The sequence below is a fragment of the Mustelus asterias genome, unplaced genomic scaffold (assembly GCF_964213995.1).
Source record: "Mustelus asterias unplaced genomic scaffold, sMusAst1.hap1.1 HAP1_SCAFFOLD_395, whole genome shotgun sequence".
Classification (NCBI taxonomy): Eukaryota; Metazoa; Chordata; class Chondrichthyes; order Carcharhiniformes; family Triakidae; genus Mustelus; species Mustelus asterias.
In genome coordinates, this window is record NW_027590350.1 from 389,474 (window position 1) to 410,000 (window position 20,527).

Genomic DNA, 20,527 nt, shown 5'->3' on the forward strand with positions numbered 1-20,527 from the left:
GAAGCCGAAGCAAGCTCTCTCCACGGGCCTCAGTGCAGGGCGCACTGTAGCCATGCCCATTATGGTGGGACTGGTTTGGGAATACCGATTGAGGTTGTCCTTTGACAGAGTAATTTCAAAGCCAATGCACAGATAATTCCCTTCTATTCTAAAGTTAATACTCTTCAATATACCCTCATACACGTGACAATGATAAACCAAATCAATTATTTGTGAAGGGTTACACATTATAGTTTTGTTTCTGTTCATAGTTTTTGCTAATTTTTTTACGATACATGTTAGCTCTGTTCTTAAATAAACATTGGTTGGTAAAAGCTCCCTACTGGGTCACTTGGATCACTCCTGAGGTGAAACGCATCATGCTTAGATATTGTATCCCAAAACACACAATAGCAATAGAGTTCAATTCAAACTTTATTGGGGGTTACGATGGAGGGAGGATTGGGTAGGTTGTTGGTACGGGGGCAGGGGGGGGTGGGGTATGGCAGTGGGGAGTGGGTGTGCCCCCCCCCTTCCTTCCATCACTTGGTTGGATCCATGACCCGGCCCATGAACAGGGGGAAATCCAGTTCATCGTTCCAGAGCAGCAGGATGAAGGGGCTCTGGACCTGGAAGACCAGGGCGGTGCGGCCCACTCCAATGGAGGTGACGGCACTGGCCTCCACGCCCTCCTCGTTGAGGGTGAGTGTCGCCTTGTGCGTGGCCTGGGAGATCGCCACCTGCTGGTGGGAAATCATGCCACACAGATTCGGCTCCAACGCGACATCCAGTAACCCTACAGAGAGAGGGAGAGATGCAAAGAGACAACATCACAGCATGGAGGGAGACCCTTCGGCCCATCAGTCCCATGTCGGCTCTTGTGGAAAGCCAACGAGGCGAGAACCGCAAGCCCCTTCTCCAACCCCCCACCCCTAATACCACGAGCAAGTTGCTTACATACAGGACGTAAAAGACTACAGAGCAGAATGACGCCATTCAGCCGACCGTGATCCGCCCCACATGACACATGAGATACAGAGTCACCCCACACACAGCCCCGCCCCTTCCCCCCTCCCGCATTATAACTAGTGTCCCTCATCAAACACTCCCAGGACAGGTACTCTACGGGGTTAGATACAGAGTAAAGCTCCCTCTACACTGTCCCCCATCAAACACTCCCAGGACAGGTACAGCACGGGGTTAGATACAGAGTAAAGCTCCCTCTACACTGTCCTCATCAAACACTCCCAGGACAGGTACAGCACGGGGTTAGATACAGAGTAAAGCTCCCTCTACACTGTCCCCATCAAACACTCCCAGGACAGGTACAGCACGGGGTTAGATACAGAGTAAAGCTCCCTCTACACTGTCCCCATCAAACACTCCCAGGGCAGGTAAAGCACGGGGTTTGATACAGAGTAAAGCTCCCTCTACACTGTCCCCATCAAACACTCCCAGGACAGGTACAGCACGGGGTTAGATACAGAGTAAAGCTCCCTCTACACTGTCCTCATCAAACACTCCCAGGGCAGGTACAGCACGGGGTTAGATACAGAGTAAAGCTCCCTCTACACTGTCCACATCAAACACTCCCAGGACAGGTACAGCACGGGGTTAGATACAGAGTAAAGCTCCCTCTACACTGTCCCCATCAAACACTCCCAGGACAGGTACAGCACGGGGTTAGATACAGAGTAAAGCTCCCTCTACACTGTCCCCATCAAACACTCCCAGGACAGGTACAGCACGGGGTTCAATACAGAGTAAAGTTCCCTCTACACTGTCCCCATCAAACACTCCCAGGACAGGGACAGCACGGGCTTTAGATACAGAGTAAAGCTCCCTCTACACTGTCCACATCAAACACTCCCAGGACAGGTACAGCACGGGGTTAGATACAGAGTAAAGCTCCCTCTACAGTATCCCCCATCAAACACTCCCAGGACAGGTACAGCACGGTGTTAGATACAGAGTAAAGCTCCCTCTACACTGTCCCCATCAAACACTCCCAGGACAGGTACAGCACGGCGTCAGATACAGAGTAAAGCTCCCTCTACACTGTCCCCATCAAACACTCCCAGGACAGGTACAGCACGGGGTTAGATACAGAGTAAAGCTCCCTCTACACTGTCCCCATCAAACACTCCCAGGTCAGGGACAGCACGGGGTTAGATACAGAGTAAAGCTCCCTCTACACTGTCCCCAATCAAACACTCCCAGGACAGGTACAGCACGGGGTTAGATACAGAGTAAAGCTCCCTCTACACAGTCCCCAATCAAACACTCCCAGGACAGGTACAGCACGGGGTTAGATACAGAGTAAAGCTCCCTCTACACTGTCCCCAATCAAACACTCCCAGGACAGGTACAGCACGGGGTTAGATACAGAGTAAAGCTCCCTCTACACTGTCCCCATCAAACACTCCCAGGACAGGTACAGCACGGGGTTCAACACAGAGTAAAGTTCCCTCTACACTGTCCCCATCAAACACTCCCAGGACAGGGACAGCACGGGCTTTAGATACAGAGTAAAGCTCCCTCTACACTGTCCTCATCAAACACTCCCAGGACAGGTACAGCACGGGGTTAGATACAGAGTAAAGCTCCCTCTACACTGTCCCCATCAAACACTCCCAGGTCAGGGACAGCACGGGCTTTAGATACAGAGTAAAGCTCCCTCTACACTGTCCTCATCAAACACTCCCAGGACAGGTACAGCACGGGGTTAGATACAGAGTAAAGCTCCCTCTACACTGTCCCCATCAAACACTCCCAGGTCAGGGACAGCACGGGGTTAGATACAGAGTAAAGCTCCCTCTACACTGTCCCCAATCAAACACTCCCAGGACAGGTACAGCACGGGGTTAGATACAGAGTAAAGCTCCCTCTACACAGTCCCCAATCAAACACTCCCAGGACAGGTACAGCACGGGGTTAGATACAGAGTAAAGCTCCCTCTACACTGTCCCCAATCAAACACTCCCAGGACAGGTACAGCACGGGGTTAGATACAGAGTAAAGCTCCCTCTACACTGTCCCCATCAAACACTCCCAGGACAGGTACAGCACGGGGTTCAACACAGAGTAAAGTTCCCTCTACACTGTCCCCATCAAACACTCCCAGGACAGGGACAGCACGGGCTTTAGATACAGAGTAAAGCTCCCTCTACACTGTCCTCATCAAACACTCCCAGGACAGGTACAGCACGGGGTTAGATACAGAGTAAAGCTCCCTCTACAGTATCCCCCATCAAACACTCCCAGGACAGGTACAGCACGGGGTTAGATACAGAGTAAAGCTCCCTCTACACTGTCCCCCATCAAACACTCCCAGGACAGGTACAGCACGGGGTTAGATACAGAGTAAAGCTCCCTCTACACTGTCCCCCATCAAACACTCCCAGGACAGGTACAGCACGGTGTTAGATACAGAGTAAAGCTCCCTCTACACTGTCCCCATCAAACACTCCCAGGACAGGTACAGCACGGGGTTAGATACAGAGTAAAGCTCCCTCTACACTGTCCCCATCAAACACTCCCAGGACAGGTACAGCACGGGGTTAGATACAGAGTAAAGCTCCCTCTGCACTGTCCCCATCAAACACTCCCAGGACAGGTACAGCACGGGGTTAGATACAGAATAAAGCTCCCTCTACACTGTCCCCATCAAACACTCCCAGGACAGGTACAGCACGGGGTTAGATACAGAGTAAAGCTCCCTCTACACTGTCCCCCATCAAACACTCCCAGGACAGGTACAGCACGGGGTTAGATACAGAGTAAAGCTCCCTCGACACTGTCCCCCATCAAACATTCCCCGGGTGAGTGAGATTCTTACCTAAATCACTGAAGATGGAAAGGAAATCGAGATCAAACTTCATGTCGAGTTTGGGAAAACAAACCGTGGTGTCTCTGTAGTCCGTTACCTTGAGCTGTGCGATGATCGATTGGAGGTGGTTTATGTTGAGGGCACGCTCTGTCTCAGCGAGGTCGCCCCAGTTCTCTGGCACAATGACAATAAGACTGTTCTTCCCAAACATCTGTAGTTTCCCAACCTGAGGAGAGAGGGAGATCGTGAGGCCAGGGAGGGGCAAAACATTACCACAAAGAACTCAGACCCCCAGTTCAGCTTCCGGGAGTGTAGAGGGTGCAACTCAGATGGAGGAGAATGAGTGGAAATGAGGAACAGGAGGAGGCCCCATTCAGCCCCTTCTCCAGCCTGTTACACAGGAACAGGAGGAGGCCCCATTCAGCCCCTTCTCCAGCCTGTTACACAGGAACAGGAGGAGGCCCCATTCAGCCCCTTCTCCAGCCTGTTACACAGGAACAGGAGGAGGCCATTCAGCCCCTTCTCCAGCCTGTTACACAGGAACAGGAGGCCCCATTCAGCCCCTTCTCCAGCCTGTTACACAGGAACAGGAGGAGGCCCCATTCAGCCCCTTCTCCAGCCTGTTACACATGAACAGGAGGAGGCCCCATTCAGCCCCTTCTCCAGCCTGTTACACAGGAACAGGAGGAGGCCATTCAGCCCCTTCTCCAGCCTGTTACACAGGAACAGGAGGCCCCATTCAGCCCCTTCTCCAGCCTGTTACACAGGAACAGGAGGAGGCCCCATTCAGCCCCTTCTCCAGCCTGTTACACAGGAACAGGAGGAGGCCATTCAGCCCCTTCTCCAGCCTGTTACACAGGAACAGGAGGAGGCCATTCAGCCCCTTCTCCAGCCTGTTACACAGGAACAGGAGGAGGCCCCATTCAGCCCCTTCTCCAGCCTGTTACACAGGAACAGGAGGAGGCCCCATTCAGCCCCTTCTCCAGCCTGTTACACAGGAACAGGAGGAGGCCCCATTCAGCCCCTTCTCCAGCCTGTTACACAGGAACAGGAGGAGGCCATTCAGCCCCTTCTCCAGCCTGTTACACAGGAACAGGAGGAGGCCATTCAGCCCCTTCTCCAGCCTGTTACACAGGAACAGGAGGAGGCCATTCAGCCCCTTCTCCATCCTGTTACACAGGAACAGGAGGAGGCCCCATTCAGCCCCTTCTCCAGCCTGTTACACAGGAACAGGAGGAGGCCATTCAGCCCCTTCTCCAGCCTGTTACACAGGAACAGGAGGAGGCCATTCAGCCCCTTCTCCAGCCTGTTACACAGGAACAGGAGGAGGCCCCATTCAGCCCCTTCTCCAGCCTGTTACACAGGAACAGGAGGAGGCCCCATTCAGCCACTTCTCCAGCCTGTTCCACAGGAACAGGAGGAGGCCATTCAGCCCCTTCTCCAGCCTGTTACACAGGAACAGGAGGAGGCCATTCAGCCCCTTCTCCAGCCTGTTACACATGAACAGGAGGAGGCCCCATTCAGCCCCTTCTCCAGCCTGTTACACAGGAACAGGAGGAGGCCCCATTCAGCCCCTTCCCCAGCCTGTTACACAGGAACAGGAGGAGGCCCCATTCAGCCCCTTCTCTTGCCTGTTACACAGGAACAGGAGGAGGCCATTCAGCCCCTTCTCCAGCCTGTTACACATGAACAGGAGGAGGCCCCATTCAGCCCCTTCTCCAGCCTGTTACACAGGAACAGGAGGAGGCCATTCAGCCCCTTCTCCAGCCTGTTACACAGGAACAGGAGGAGGCCCCATTCAGCCCCTTCTCCAGCCTGATACACAGGAACAGGAGGAGGCCCCATTCAGCCCCTTCTTCAGCCTGTTACACAGGAACAGGAGGAGGCCATTCAGCCCCTTCTCCAGCCTGTTACACAGGAACAGGAGGTGGCCCCATTCAGCCCCTTCTCCAGCCTGTTACACAGGAACAGGAGGAGGCCATTCAGCCCCTTCTCCAGCCTGTTACACAGGAACAGGAGGAGGCCCCATTCAGCCCCTTCTCCAGCCTGTTACACAGGAACAGGAGGAGGCCCCATTCAGCCCCTTCTCCAGCCTGTTACACAGGAACAGGAGGAGGCCATTCAGCCCCTTCTCCAGCCTGTTACACAGGAACAGGAGGAGACCCCATTCAGCCCCTTCTCCAGCCTGTTACACAGGAACAGGAGGAGGTCATTCAGCCCGTTCTCCAGCCTGTTACACAGGAACAGGAGGCCCCATTCAGCCTCTTCTCCAGCCTGTTACACAGGAACAGGAGGAGGTCATTCAGCCCCTTCTCCAGCCTGTTACACAGGAACAGGAGGAGGTCATTCAGCCCCTTCTCCAGCCTGTTACACAGGAACAGGAGGAGGCCCCATTCAGCCCCTTCTCCAGCCTGTTACACAGGAACAGGAGGAGGCCCCATTCAGCCCCTTCTCCAGCCTGTTACACAGGAACAGGAGGAGGCCCCATTCAGCCCCTTCTCCAGCCTGTTACACAGGAACAGGAGGAGGCCCCATTCAGCCCCTTCTCCAGCCTGTTACACAGGAACAGGAGGAGGCCCCATTCAGCCCCTTCTCCAGCCTGTTACACAGGAACAGGAGGAGGCCCCATTCAGCCCCTTCTCCAGCCTGTTACACAGGAACAGGAGGAGGCCCCATTCAGCCCCTTCCCCAGCCTGTTACACAGGAACAGGAGGAGGCCCCATTCAGCCCCTTCTCTTGCCTGTTACACAGGAACAGGAGGAGGCCATTCAGCCCCTTCTCCCGCCTGTTACACAGGAACAGGAGGAGGCCCCATTCAGCCCCTTCTCCAGCCTGTTACACAGGAACAGGAGGAGGCCATTCAGCCCCTTCTCCCGCCTGTTCCACAGGAACAGGAGGAGGCCCCATTCAGCCCCTTCTCCAGCCTGTTACACAGGAACAGGAGGAGGCCATTCAGCCCCTTCTCCAGTCTGTTACACAGGAACAGGAGGAGGCCCCATTCAGCTCCTTCTCCAGCCTGTTACACAGGAACAGGAGGAGGCCCCATTCAACCCCTTCTCCAGCCTGTTACACAGGAACAGGAGGAGGTAATTCAGCCCCTTCTCCAGCCTCTTACACAGGAACAGGAGGAGGCCATTCAGCCCCTTCTCCAGCCTGTTACACAGGAACAGGAGGAGGCCCCATTCAGCCCCTTCTCCAGCCTGTTACACAGGAACAGGAGGAGGCCATTCAGCCCCTTCTCCAGCCTGTTACACAGGAACAGGAGGAGGCCATTCAGCCCCTTCTCCAGCCTGTTACACAGGAACAGGAGGAGGCCATTCAGCCCCTTCTCCAGCCTGTTACACAGGAAAAGGAGGCCACTATTCAGAATCAGCCTGGTAAACCTTCGCTGCGCTCCCTCTATAGCAAGGACATCCTTCCTCAGATAAGGAGACCAAAACTGCACACAATACTCCAGGTGTGGCCTCACAACGCCCTGTACAATTGCAGCAAAACATCCCTATCCCTAAACTCAAATCCTCTCGCTATGAAGGCCAACATACCATTCACCTTCTTTACTGCCTGCTGTACCTGCGCGCTTACTCTCAGCGACTGACGCACGAGGACTCCAAGGTCTCGCTGAGTATCCGCCTCTCTCAATTTACACCCATTCAAGTTAGTCAGCGGTTAGCACTGCTGCCTCACAGCACCAGGGACCAGGGTTCGATTCCCGGCTCAGATCACTGTCTGTGTGGAGTCTGCACGTTCTCCCTGTGTCTGTGTGGGTTTCCTCCCACAGTCTGAAAGACGTGCTGGTTAGGGTGCATTGGCCGTGCTAAATTCTCCCTCAGTGTAACCCGAACAGGCGCTGGAGTGTGGGCGACTGGGGGATTTTCACGGTAGCTTCATTGCAGTGTTAATGTAAACCGACTTGTGACACTAATAAATAAACATTAAACATTATTCTACTTTCCTATTGCTGCTATCAAAGTGGATACCTCACATTTATCCACATTATACTGCATCTGCCATGCAGATACCCACACACTCAGCCTGTCCAAATCACACTGAAGCATCTCTGCATCCTCCTCACAGCTCACCCTCCCACCCAACTTTGTATCATCTGCAAATTTGGAGATAATACATTCAGTTCCCTCTTCCAAATTTTGAATATATTGTTGCAAATTTGGTGTTTGTAAAATTATTTTAAAATTGCAAAACGCTAAGAAGTGAAACTATTGCGTTATCCGTTTAGAAAAAGGTACTTTATTTTCTGTGCTTAGAGAGTTAACAAAATGCAGGTGCATATAGAGTACATGGACTGAAACATTCTTATCAAAGGCCAAGCAGCGGTGTTGCCTTGGCAACAGGTTTTCAGGCCTTTTGATTACTTTTTGAATTGAGCCAATCAGTTTAAATTAGGCACTGAGCTACCAGCCACCAATCAGATTTGAAATTGATGTTTTTGGTCACCTGAGAACCAATCATCTTGTCGGGTATGTGATCCGTCACCACATGTTTAAAAGAAGAGGGAGCGGGAGAAGAGGCAGACACTGTGACTGCCGTCTGTCACAGCTTAAAGCTCTCAGCTCAAAGACTCATCTGAATAGCCAAGGGACCAGAAGAAGACAGAGGTTTCAGACAGAAGCAATCTACAGGGAATACCAGACGATTCCAGAAGACGTCAAACCTGGTTGTAATTTAGAGAGTGACGAAAAGTTTGATTTTTTTTGTGTTCACACTCACAGGAACAGGACTATGAGGCCAGGCACTCCTCTTTGAGTGGTTAGGAGTCAGCTTTCAGGTGGGGGAGGGGGTGGAATCAGTCTCCCTTTCATAACAAGAAAGTGTGAACAGTTGGGGTGCCAGCACAGATTCCCCGTGGAACTCCACGAGTCACTGACTGCCAATCAGAAAAAGGCCCATTTATGCCAACTCTTTGCTTCCCATCTGCTAACCAGCTTTCTATCTACAATCCCATGTGCTTTAACTTTACACGGCAGTCCGCTATCTGAGACCTTGTCGAAAGCCTTCTGAAAGTCTAAATAAACCACATCCACTGGTTCTCCTCGGTCAACTCTACCAGTTACAGCCTGAACAAATTCCAATAGATTCGTCAAGCATGATGTCCCTTTTGTAAATCCATGCTGACTTTGTCTGATTGTACCACTGCTTTCCAAATACTGAGTTCCGAAATCCTTGATAATGGACTCCAGCAACTTCCCAGACCGGACATTAATGTGTCCCTGGCTGGCCGGCATTTATTGCCCATCCATCGGGTTCTCCTTGTCCCAGGATTTGCAGGTTGGGTGGATTGGCCATGCTAAATTGTCCCTTAGTGTCCAAAGAGATGCGGGTTAGGTGGATTGGCCATGCTAAATTGTCCCTTAGTGTCCAAAGATGTGCGGGTTAGGTGGATTGGCCATGCTAAATTGTCCCTTAGTGTCCAAAGATGTGTGGGTTAGGTGGATTGGCCATGCTAAATTGTCCCTTAGTGTCCAAAGATGTGCAGGTTAGGTGGATTGGCCACGCTAAATTGCCCCTTAGTGTCCAAAGATGTGTAGGTTAGGTGGATTGACCATGCTAAATTGTCCCTTAGTGTCCAAAGATGTGCAGGTTAGGTGGATTGGCCATGCTAAATTGTCCCTTGGTGTCCAAAGATGTGTAGGTTAGGTGGATTGGCCATGCTAAATTGTCCCTTGGTGTCCAAAGATGTGTAGATTAGGTGGATTGGCCATGCTAAATTGTCCCTTAGTGTCCAAAGATGTGTAGATTAGGTGGATTGACCATGCTAAATTGTCCTTCAGTGTTCAAAGATGTGCAGGTTAGGTGGATTGGCCATGCTAAATTGTCCCTTGGTGTCCAAAGATGTGTAGGTTAGGTGGATTGGCCATGCTAAATTGTCCCTTAGTGTCCAAAGATGTGCAGGTTAGGGGGATTGGCCATGCTAAATTGCCCCTTAGTGTCCAAAGATGTGCAGGTTAGGTGGATTGGCCATGCTAAATTGTCCCTTAGTGTCCAAAGATGTGCAGGTTAGGTGGATTGGCCGTGCTAAATTGTCCCTCAATGTCAGGGGGATTAGCAGGGTAAATGTGTGGGTTTACGGGGATAGAGCTTGGGTGGGATTGTGGTTGGTGCAGATACGATGGGCCGAATGGCCTCCCTCTGGACTGTAGGATTCTATGATTCAGAGGTGATGAAGGCACTTGTTCAGAACAGCGGATAAACATTTCACCAAGTTCCCTTCTTGATGACCCAGCTGCCGATATCTGTCCTTACCTTGACGTTCAATGCACTGTACTGAAAAGATGCCAGCGGATGGGCACCATCCACCAGCGTGGGAACTTGCAACGTTTCACCACTACTGAGCCAGAAGGTATCGTCAACCGTGTCCTCCTTGCTGAATTTGGATTTCCAGGTACCTGAGGAGAGAAAGGGAAAAGGTGTTCCTTCAGCTCCCCCACGCAAAGGCCAGAGGTCCAGTAACCCTCCCTCTGAAAACAGAGTCCCTGACGGAGAGACTCCCTCTTTAAACAGAGTCCCTGACAGAGAGACTCCCTCTTTAAACAGAGTCCCTGACGGAGAGACTCCCTCTTTAAACAGAGTCCCTGACAGAGAGACTCCCTCTTGAAACAGAGTCCCTGACGGAGAGACTCCCTCTTTAAACAGAGTCCCTGATGGAGAGACTCCCTCTTTAAACAGAGTCCCTGATGGAGAGACTCCCTCTTTAAACAGGGTCCCTGATGGAGAGACTCCCTCTATAGCGGAGTCCCTGACGGAGAGACTCCCTCTATAGCGGAGTCTCTGATGGAGAGACTCCCTCTTTAGCAGAATCCCTGACGGAGAGACTCCCTCTATAGCGGAGTCCCTGACGGAGAGACTCCCTCTTTAGCAGAATCCCTGACGGAGAGACTCCCTCTATAGCGGAGTCCCTGACGGAGAGACTCCCTCTTTAGCAGAGTCTCTGATGGAGAGACTCCCTCTATAGCAGAGTCCCTGACGGAGAGACTCCCTCTATAGCGGAGTCCCTGACGGAGAGACTCCCTCTTTAGCAGAGTCTCTGATGGAGAGACTCCCTCTATAGCGGAGTCCCTGACGGAGAGACTCCCTCTATAGCGGAGTCCCTGACGGAGAGACTCCCTCTTTAGCAGAGTCTCTGATGGAGAGACTCCCTCTATAGCAGAGTCTCTGACGGAGAGACTCCCTCTTTAGCAGAGTCCCTGACGGAGAGACTCCCTCTATAACGGAGTCTCTGACGGAGAGACTCCCTCTATAGCGGAGTCTCTGACGGAGAGACTCCCTCTATAGCAGAGTCTCTGACGGAGAGACTCCCTCTTTAAACAGAGTCCCTGACGGAGAGACTCCCTCTTTAGCAGAGTCCCTGACGGAGAGACTCCCTCTTCAGCAGAGTCCCTGACGGAGAGACTCCCTCTATAGCGGAGTCCCTGACGGAGAGACTCCCTCTTTAGCGGAGTCTCTGACGGAGAGAGAGTGGAGTACTCCTCACCATTGAAGTAAACAGCATTCAGCAGCATGAGGGTGGGGTTTTCAGGCAGCGAATCGAGCATTTCCGGGATCTTCCCGTGGGTTTTTTCATCCACCCAAGAATTTATCATCCTCAGGTTCTCAACGCTGTCGCTACCCAGTGGCGCAGGTACGTTCCCATAGAAACGCTGCGAACGCTTCAGGAAGGGTCCTTGCAGACACATACCTGGATTGAGACAGAGAGAGAAATAGAGAGAGTCAGAGAGACAGAGAGAGAGACAGAGACACAGAGAGACAGAGAGAGAGACAGAGACACAGAGAGAGAGAGACAGAGAGAGAGACAGAGAGAGAGACAGAGACACAGAGAGAGAGACAGAGAGAGAGACAGTGACACTGAGAGACAGAGAGAGAGACAGAGAGAGAGACAGAGAGAGAGACAGAGAGAGAGACAGAGACACAGAGAGAGAGACAGAGAGAGAGACAGAGAGAGAGACAGAGACACAGAGAGAGAGACAGAGAGAGAGACAGTGACACTGAGAGACAGAGAGAGAGACAGTGACACTGAGAGACAGAGAGAGAGAGAGACAGAGACACAGAGAGAGGGACAGAGAGAGAGACAGAGACACAGAGAGAGAGACAGAGAGACAGAGAGAGAGAGACAGAGAGAGAGAGAGAGAGACAGAGAGAGAGACAGAGACACAGAGAGACAGAGAGAGACAGAGACACAGAGAGAGAGACAGAGAGAGAGACAGTGACACTGAGAGACAGAGAGAGAGACAGTGACACTGAGAGACAGAGAGAGAGACAGTGACACTGAGAGACAGAGAGAGAGAGAGACAGAGACACAGAGAGAGGGACAGAGAGAGAGACAGAGACACAGAGAGAGAGACAGAGAGACAGAGAGAGAGAGACAGAGAGAGAGAGACAGAGAAAGAGAGAGAGGGAGAGAATGGGAGAGAGAGACAGAGACAGAGAGAGAGACAGAGACACAGAGAGAGAGACACAGACAGAGAGAGAGAGAGACAGAGACACAGAGAGAGAGACAGAGAGAGAGACAGAGACACAGAGAGAGAGACAGAGAGAGAGACAGAGACACATAGAGAGAGAGAGATACAGACAGAGACAGACAGAGAGATAGAGACAGAGAGAGCGAGACAGAGAGGGACAGAGAGAGAGACAGAGAGAGACAGAGACACAGAGACAGAGACAAAAAGACAGAGACGGAGAGATAGAGACAAACAGAGAGAGAGAGAGAGAGACAGAGAGCGAGACAGAGACACAGAGAGAGAGAGAGACAGAGAGAGAGAGAGACAGAGAGAGAGATGGAGAGACAGAGAGAGAGACAGAGACACAGAGAGAGAGAGAGACAGAGAGGGACAGAGAGAGACAAAGAGACACAGAGACACAGAGACAAAGAGACAGAGAGACAGAGAGAGAGAGAGAAACAGAGAGAGAGACAGAGGGAGAGACAGAGACACAGAGAGAGACAGAGAGAGAGACACAGAGACACAGAGAGACAGAGACACAGAGAGAGAGAGAGAGACAGACAGAGACAGACAGAGAGATAGAGACAGAGAGAGCGAGACAGAGAGGGACAGAGAGAGAGACAGAGAGAGACAGAGACACAGAGACAGAGACAAAAAGACACAGAGACGGAGAGATAGAGACAAACAGAGAGAGAGAGAGAGAGAGACAGAGAGCGAGACAGAGACACAGAGAGAGAGAGAGACAGAGAGAGAGATGGAGAGACAGAGAGAGAGACAGAGACACAGAGAGAGAGAGAGACAGAGAGGGACAGAGAGAGACAAAGAGGGACAGAGACACAGAGACAAAGAGACAGAGAGACAGAGACACAGAGAGAGAGAGAAACAGAGAGAGAGAGAGGGGGTTGGAGTTTAAGAGCCGTGGGGTTATGCTGCAACTGTACAGGACCTTGGTGAGACCACATTTGGAATATTGTGTGCAGTTCTGGTCACCTCACTATAAGAAGGATGTGGAAGCGCTGGAAAGAGTGCAGAGGAGATTTACCAGGATGCTGCCTGGTTTGGAGGGTAGGTCTTATGAGGAAAGGTTGAGGGAGCTAGGGCTGTTCTCTCTGGAGCGGAGGAGGCTGAGGGGAGACTTAATAGAGGTTTATAAAATGATGAAGGGGATAGATAGAGTGAACGTTCAAAGACTATTTCCTCGGGTGGATGGAGCTATTACAAGGGGGCATAACTATAGGGTTCGTGGTGGGAGATACAGGAAGGATATCAGAGGTAGGTTCTTTACGCAGAGAGTGGTTGGGGTGTGGAATGGACTGCCTGCAGTGATAGTGGAGTCAGACACTTTAGGAACATTTAAGCGGTTATTGGATAGGCACATGGAGCACACCAGGATGATAGGGAGTGGGATAGCTTGATCTTGGTTTCAGATAAAGCTCGGCACAACATCGTGGGCCGAAGGGCCTGTTCTGTGCTGTACTGTTCTATGTTCTATGAGACTGAGAGAGAGACTGAGAGAAAGAGGCAGAGAGAGTGAGAGAGAGAGAGAGACAGAGAGTGTGTGAGAGAGAGAGGGAGAGAGAGAGGAAAGGAGAGAATGAGAAAGAGGGAGCAGAGTCAGCAGATGGAGACAGCAATCAACAGTCTCAGTTTGTTCTCCACTCCACGTCAATGGTAACCACAGTAACCGGGACAGTAGGCCCAAAACCCAGGCAGGATTCTTCCAAATGGAAGAACACACTTCAGTGAGCACGCTGAACAGGAGGATGAAGCAGCTTACAGTGTGAGAAATCTCTCTCGCTATTGATAACCTCCTCCTGTTCCTGTGTAACAGGCTGGAGAAGGGGCTGAATGGGGCCTCCTCCTGTTCCTGTGTAACAGGCTGGAGAAGGGCCTGAATGGGGCCTCCTCCTGTTCCTGTGTAACAGGCTGGAGAAGGGGCTGAATGGGGCCTCCTCCTGTTCCTGTGGAACAGGCTGGAGAAGGGGCTGAATGGGGCCTCCTCCTGTTCCTGTGTAACAGGCTGGAGAAGGGGCTGAATGGCCTCCCCCTGTTCCTGTGTAACAGGCTGGAGAAGGGGCTGAATGGGGCCTCCTCCTGTTCCTGTGTAACAGGTTGGAGAAGGGGCTGAATGGGGCCTCCTCCTGTTCCTGTGGAACAGGCTGGAGAAGGGGCTGAATGGGGCCTCCTCCTGTTCCTGTGTAACAGGCTGGAGAAGGGGCTGAATGGGGCCTCCTGTTCCTGTGTAACAGGCTGGAGAAGGGGCTGAATGGGGCCTCCTCCTGTTCCTGTGTAACAGGCTGGAGAAGGGGCTGAATGGGGCCTCCTGTTCCTGTCTAACAGGCTGGAGAAGGGGCTCAATGGGGCCTCCTGTTCCTGTGTAACAGGCTGGAGAAGGGGCTGAATGGGGCCTCCTCCTGTTCCTGTGTAACAGGCTGGAGAAGGGGCTGAATGGCCTCCTCCTGTTCCTGTGTAACTGGCTGGAGAAGGGGCTGAATGGGGACTCCTCCTGTTCCTGTGTAACAGGCTGGAGAAGGGGCTGAATGGGGCCTCCTGTTCCTGTGTAACAGGCTGGAGAAGGGGCTGAATGGGGCCTCCTCCTGTTCCTGTGTAACTGGCTGGAGAAGGGGCTGATTGGGGCCTCCTCCTGTTCCTGTGTAACAGGCTGGAGAAGGGGCTGAATGGGGCCTCCTCCTGTTCCTGTGTAACAGGCTGGAGAAGGGGCTGAATGGGGCCTCCTCCTGTTCCTGTGTAACAGGCTGGAGAAGGGGCTGAATGGGGCCTCCTCCTGTTCCTGTGTAACTGGCTGGGGAAGGGGCTGAATGGGGCCTCCTCCTGTTCCTGTGCAACAGGCTGGAGAAGGGGCTGAATGAGGCCTCCTCCTGTTCCTGTGTAACAGGCTGGAGAAGGGGCTGAATGGGGCCTCCTCCTGTTCCTGTGTAACTGGCTGGGGAAGGGGCTGAATGGGGCCTCCTCCTGTTCCTGCGTAACAGGCTGGAGAAGGGGCTGTTCTCCTCCTGTTCCTTGCCTCTCGCAGTTGCCCTGGATGGATGGGGAGGACCCACCTTCCTGGTAGAATAGTTGCGAGGCTGACTCTAGTGACTGTGTCCGCTTCAATAATTGTTTGAATGCTTGATGAATGCAGGCATTTCCTTCGGTGTAAAACAGCGCCTCCTCCAGGTCATGTTTTGTTGTGTTCCTGGCACCTGTGTTACAAGGAAAGAAATCAACTCTGGTTATCTCTGAAATTAAAATGGAAACACTGACTCCAAGCCCCGGTTAGGATCGGTAAGAAATTCCTTCGAGGGACAGTCGGATCAGTTCGTTAATTCTGGCAGCATCTGTGGAGAGAAAGTCATCATCAACGTAATGAAACTGGAGGCATGAGGTCAGGCGACCTGACATTTGGTCCAAACAGGGTAATTTCTGGCAGCCTCTTGTTGAGTTTGTGAAGTGTGGTCCCTTCAACAGCTGGTTTTCTGTCCCCTTTTTAAAGCTGGTTATGTGTCAGTGCTTGGGGAGGTTTGAAATGCAGGTGTATACAGGGTACACAGAGTGCAACATTTGTACAAGGACCAAGCATCAGGGTTGCCTTTGAATTTTGAATTGAGCAGGCCTAACAGATTAAGGAAGGCACTCAGCTAACAGGGAACCAATCAAATTTGTTCAACTGGAGGGCTGCCACCTCTCAACACCGAGAGAGGGAAAGATCAGCCCTTGGTCTGCTTCAACTATCTCTTAAGAGAACTCTCCGTCTAACCAACAAAGGAGACGGCACGGTACGGTAGCACAGTGGGTTAGCACTGCTGCTTCACAGATCCAGGGACCTGGGTTCGATTCCCGGCTCGGGTCACTGTCTGTGTGGAGTTTGCACATTCTCCTCGTGTCTGCGTGGGTTTCCTCCGGGTGCTCCGGTTTCCTCCCACAGTCCAAAGATGTGCGGGTTAGGTTGATTGGCCAAGCTAAAATTGCCCTTAGTGTCCTGGGATGCGTAGGTTAGAGGGATTAGTGGGTAAATATGTAGGGATATGGGGATAGGGCCTGGGTAGGATTGTGGTCGGTGCAGACTCGATGGGCCGAATGGCCTCCTTCTGCACTGTAGGGTTTCTAAGATTTCTAAGAGACCAAATCGGAAAGAGTTGCAGACAGCGGAATCAACAGAAGAACTCCAAAGCTTTCCCAAAAACTGGTTGTAAATTTTGTGGTTAAATTCTGCAGTTTTTTTCATTATTTTTTGCTCATGAGTGAATTTTGTACTTATTTGAACAGCATTCCAGTCGAATCTTACTTTAATCGATACGTTACTTGTTTAGTTACAGTCCCCGATGGATTAAATAAATATGTTGTTAATTATTTACTCAATGTGCGTCAGCTACATCCGTTAACGAACAGCTAAATATTACTGAAGGATGGCTGATATATTCCCAAACATCTTTACCAGATTACCAAGCGAGCTATTCCTCTTTGGGGAATTCACGATGTCTCCTCAATAAGGGACCCACGCCTGCATCACAACATTCTTCTCCGACCTCTTTCACTCTGACCCAAGCACTGGACAGTGGATGAAGTACTTTCCTGGCATTGCAACACCCGTTGGCAAATCCGTGCATGGCGCGATCCCAAATTGAGCTTGTTTGGTTAACTGACCCTCTGACAGTGCGGCACTCCCTCAGCACTGACCCTCTGACAGTGCGGCACTCCCTCAGCACTGACCCACTGACAGTGCGGCACTCCCTCAGCACTGACCCTCTGACAGTGCGGCACTCCCTCAGCACTGACCCTCTGACAGTGCGGCACTCCCTCAGCACTGACCCTCTGACAGTGCGGCACTCCCTCAGCACTGACCCTCTGACAGTGCGGCACTCCCTCAGCACTGACCCTCTGACAGTGCGGCACTCCCTCAGCACTGACCCTCTGACAGTACGGCGCTCCCTCAGTACTGACCCTCCGACAGTGCGGCACTCCCTCAGTACTGACCCTCTGACAGTGCGGCACTCCCTCAGTACTGACCCTCTGACAGTGCGGCACTCCCTCAGCACTGACCCTCCGACAGTGCGGCACTCCCTCAGCACTGACCCTCTGACAGTGCGGCACTCCATCAGTACTGACCCACTGACAGTGCTGCACTCCCTCAGCACTGACCCTCTGACAGTGCGGCACTCCCTCAGCACTGACCTTCTGACAGTGTGGCACTCCCTCAGTACTGACCCTCTGACAGTGCGGCACTCCCTCAGCACTGACCCTCTGACAGTGCGGCACTCCCTCAGCACTGACCCTCTGACAGTGCGGCACTCCCTCAGCACTGACCCTCTGACAGTGCGGCACTCCCTCAGTACTGACCCTCTGACAGTGCGGCACTCTCTCAGCACTGACCCTCTGACAGTGCGGCACTCCCTCAGCACTGACCCTCTGACAGTGCGGCACTCTCTCAGCACTGACCCTCTGACAGTGCGGCACTCCCTCAGCACTGACCCTCTGACAGTGCGGCACTCCCTCAGCACTCACCTTCTGTCAGTGTGGCACTCCCTCAGTACTGACCCTCTGACAGTGCGGCACTCCCTCAGCACTGACCCTCTGACAGTGCGGCACTCCCTCAGCACTGACCCTCTGACAGTGCGGCACTCCCTCAGCACTGACCCTCTGACAGTGCGGCACTCCCTCAGCACTGACCCTCTGACAGTGCGGCACTCCCTCAGCACTGACCCTCTGACAGTGCGGCACTCCCTCAGCACTGACCCACTGACAGTGCTGCACTCCCTCAGCACTGACCCTCTGACAGTGCGGCACTCCCTCAGCACTGACCCTCTGACAGTGCGGCACTCCCTCAGCACTGACCCTCTGACAGTGCGGCACTCCCTCAGCACTGACCCTCTGACAGTGCGGCACTCCCTCAGCACTGACCCTCTGACAGTGCGGCATTCCCTCAGCACTGAGCCACTGACAGTGCAGCACTCCCTCAGCACTGACCCTCTGACAGTGCAGCACTCCCTCAGCACTGACCTTCTGACAGTGTGGCACTCCCTCAGTACTGACCCTCTGACAGTGCGGCACTCCCTCAGCACTGACCCTCTGACAGTGCGGCACTCCCTCAGCACTGACCCTCTGACAGTGCGGCACTCCCTCAGCACTGAGCCTCTGACAGTGCGGCACTCGCTCAGTACTAACCCTCTGACAGTGCGGCACTCTCTCAGCACTGACCCTCTGACATTGCGGCACTCTCTCAGCACTGACCCTCTGACAGTGTGGCACTCCCTCAGTACTGACCCTCTGACAGTGCGGCACTCCCTCAGCACTGACCCTCTGACAGTGCGGCACTCCCTCAGCACTGACCCTCTGACAGTGCGGCACTCTCTCAGCACTGACCCTCTGACAGTGTGGCACTCCCTCAGTACTGACCCTCTGACAGTGCGGCACTCCCTCAGCACTGACCCTCTGACAGTGCGGCACTCCCTCAGCACTGACCCTCTGACAGTGCGGCACTCCCTCAGTACTGACCCTCTGACAGTGCGGCACTCCCTCAGTACTGACCCTCTGACAGTGCGGCACTCCCTCAGCACTGACCCTCTGACAGTGCGGCACTCTCTCAGCACTGACCCTCTGACAGTGTGGCACTCCCTCAGAACTGACCCTCTGACAGTGCGGCACTCCCTCAGCACTGACCCTCTGACAGTGCGGCACTCCCTCAGCACTGACCCTCTGACAGTGCGGCACTCCCTCAGCACTGACCCTCTGACAGTGTGGCACTCCCTCAGCACTGACCCTCTGACAGTGCGGCACTCCCTCAGCACTGACCCTCTGACTGTGCGGCACTCCCTCAGCACTGACCCACTGACAGTGCTGCACTCCCTCAGCACTGACCCTCTGACAGTGCGGCACTCCCTCAGCACTGACCCTCTGACAGTGCGGCACTCCCTCAGTACTGACCCTCTGACAGTGCGGCACTCTCTCAGCACTGACCCTCTGACAGTGCGGCACTCCCTCAGCATTGACCCTCTGACAGTGCAGCACTCCCTCAGCACTGACCCTCTGACAGTGCGGCACTCCCTCAGCACTGACCCTCTGACAGTGCGGCGCTCCCTCAGCACTGACCCTCTGACAGTGCGGCACTCCCTCAGCACTGACCCTCTGACAGTGCGGCACTCCCTCAGCACTGACCCTCTGACAGTGCGGCACTCTCTCAGCACTGACCCTCTGACAGTGCGGCACTCCCTCAGCACTGACCCTCTGACAGTGCGGCACTCCCTCAGCACTGACCCTCTGACAGTGCGGCACTCCCTCAGCACTGACCCTCTGACAGTGCGGCGCTCCCTCAGCACTGACCCTCTGACAGTGCGGCACTCCCTCAGCACTGACCCTCTGACAGTGCGGCACTCCCTCAGCACTGACCTTCTGACAGTGCGGCACTCCCTCAGCACTGACCCTCTGATAGTGCGGCACTCCCTCAGCACTGACCCTCTGACAGTGCGGCACTCCCTCTCTGGTTCCCCCCAGCGGGTGTCCTTACCGAGCATGAGGTGGGTGAGGGCAGCTGCCATGCTGAGTGGTGATATGATGACATTGCTTTCTGAGTTGGATTGAGCGATGGTTTTGTAAGCCTCCCAGCTGAACCGTGTCAGCGACCTGGCCAGGGATTTGATCTCGTTTTCCTCAGCTTCGGCACCCTCACAGAACGTCCAGGGATCCGGGTACTGGGCACAGGGGTCCCCGGTGTAGGGGGCACATTTATTGGGTGGCGGGTAGGGTCTCAGCCCCGACACATTGACACGGAGAACCCGTGAGGGGAGAACTTTTAGCTCCGGGATCACGGCCTATACAGGCGAAAGCAGCATTGAGAGAGAGAGAGAGAGAAGGTGATTCAGTCAGCAGCGGTTCCCGTCTAACCTTGAAAAACCGTCAACAACCGACAACCCACCAGGTTTCAGGCCCTCCGCCAGGCCCAACTCTCGCCCTCTGACCCCAGGCCCAACTCTCGCCCTCTGACCCCAGGCCCAACTCTCGCCCTCTGACCCCAGGCCCAGCTCTCGCCCTCTGATCCCAGGCCCAACTCTCGCCCTTTGACCCCAGGCCCAACTCTCGCCCTCTGACCCCAGGCCCAACTCTCGCCCTCTGACCCCAGGCCAAATACTCGCCCTCTGACCCCAGGCGCAACTCTCACCCTCTGACCCCAGGCCAAATACTCGCCCTCTGACCCCAGGCGCAACTCTCGCCCTCTGACCCCAGGCCCAGCTCTCGCCCTCTGACCCCAGGCCAAATACTCGCCCTCTGACCCCAG

The 20,527-nt window shown here is 53.6% G+C and overlaps 1 protein-coding gene across 1 annotated transcript; it reads right to left on the minus strand.

Annotated features, from left to right (window-relative positions):
• Positions 1-396: 396 nt before the first annotated feature.
• Positions 397-20,063, minus strand: serping1 (serpin peptidase inhibitor, clade G (C1 inhibitor), member 1; the record flags this gene model as incomplete). The annotated part of the gene is made up of 6 exons (XM_078204608.1): positions 397-775; positions 3,818-4,034; positions 10,067-10,209; positions 11,295-11,498; positions 15,321-15,461; positions 19,760-20,063. Coding segments are annotated over 6 exons (1,263 nt in total), but the record flags the coding sequence as incomplete, so codon positions are not given.
• Between the last annotated feature and the right edge of the window lie 464 nt (positions 20,064-20,527).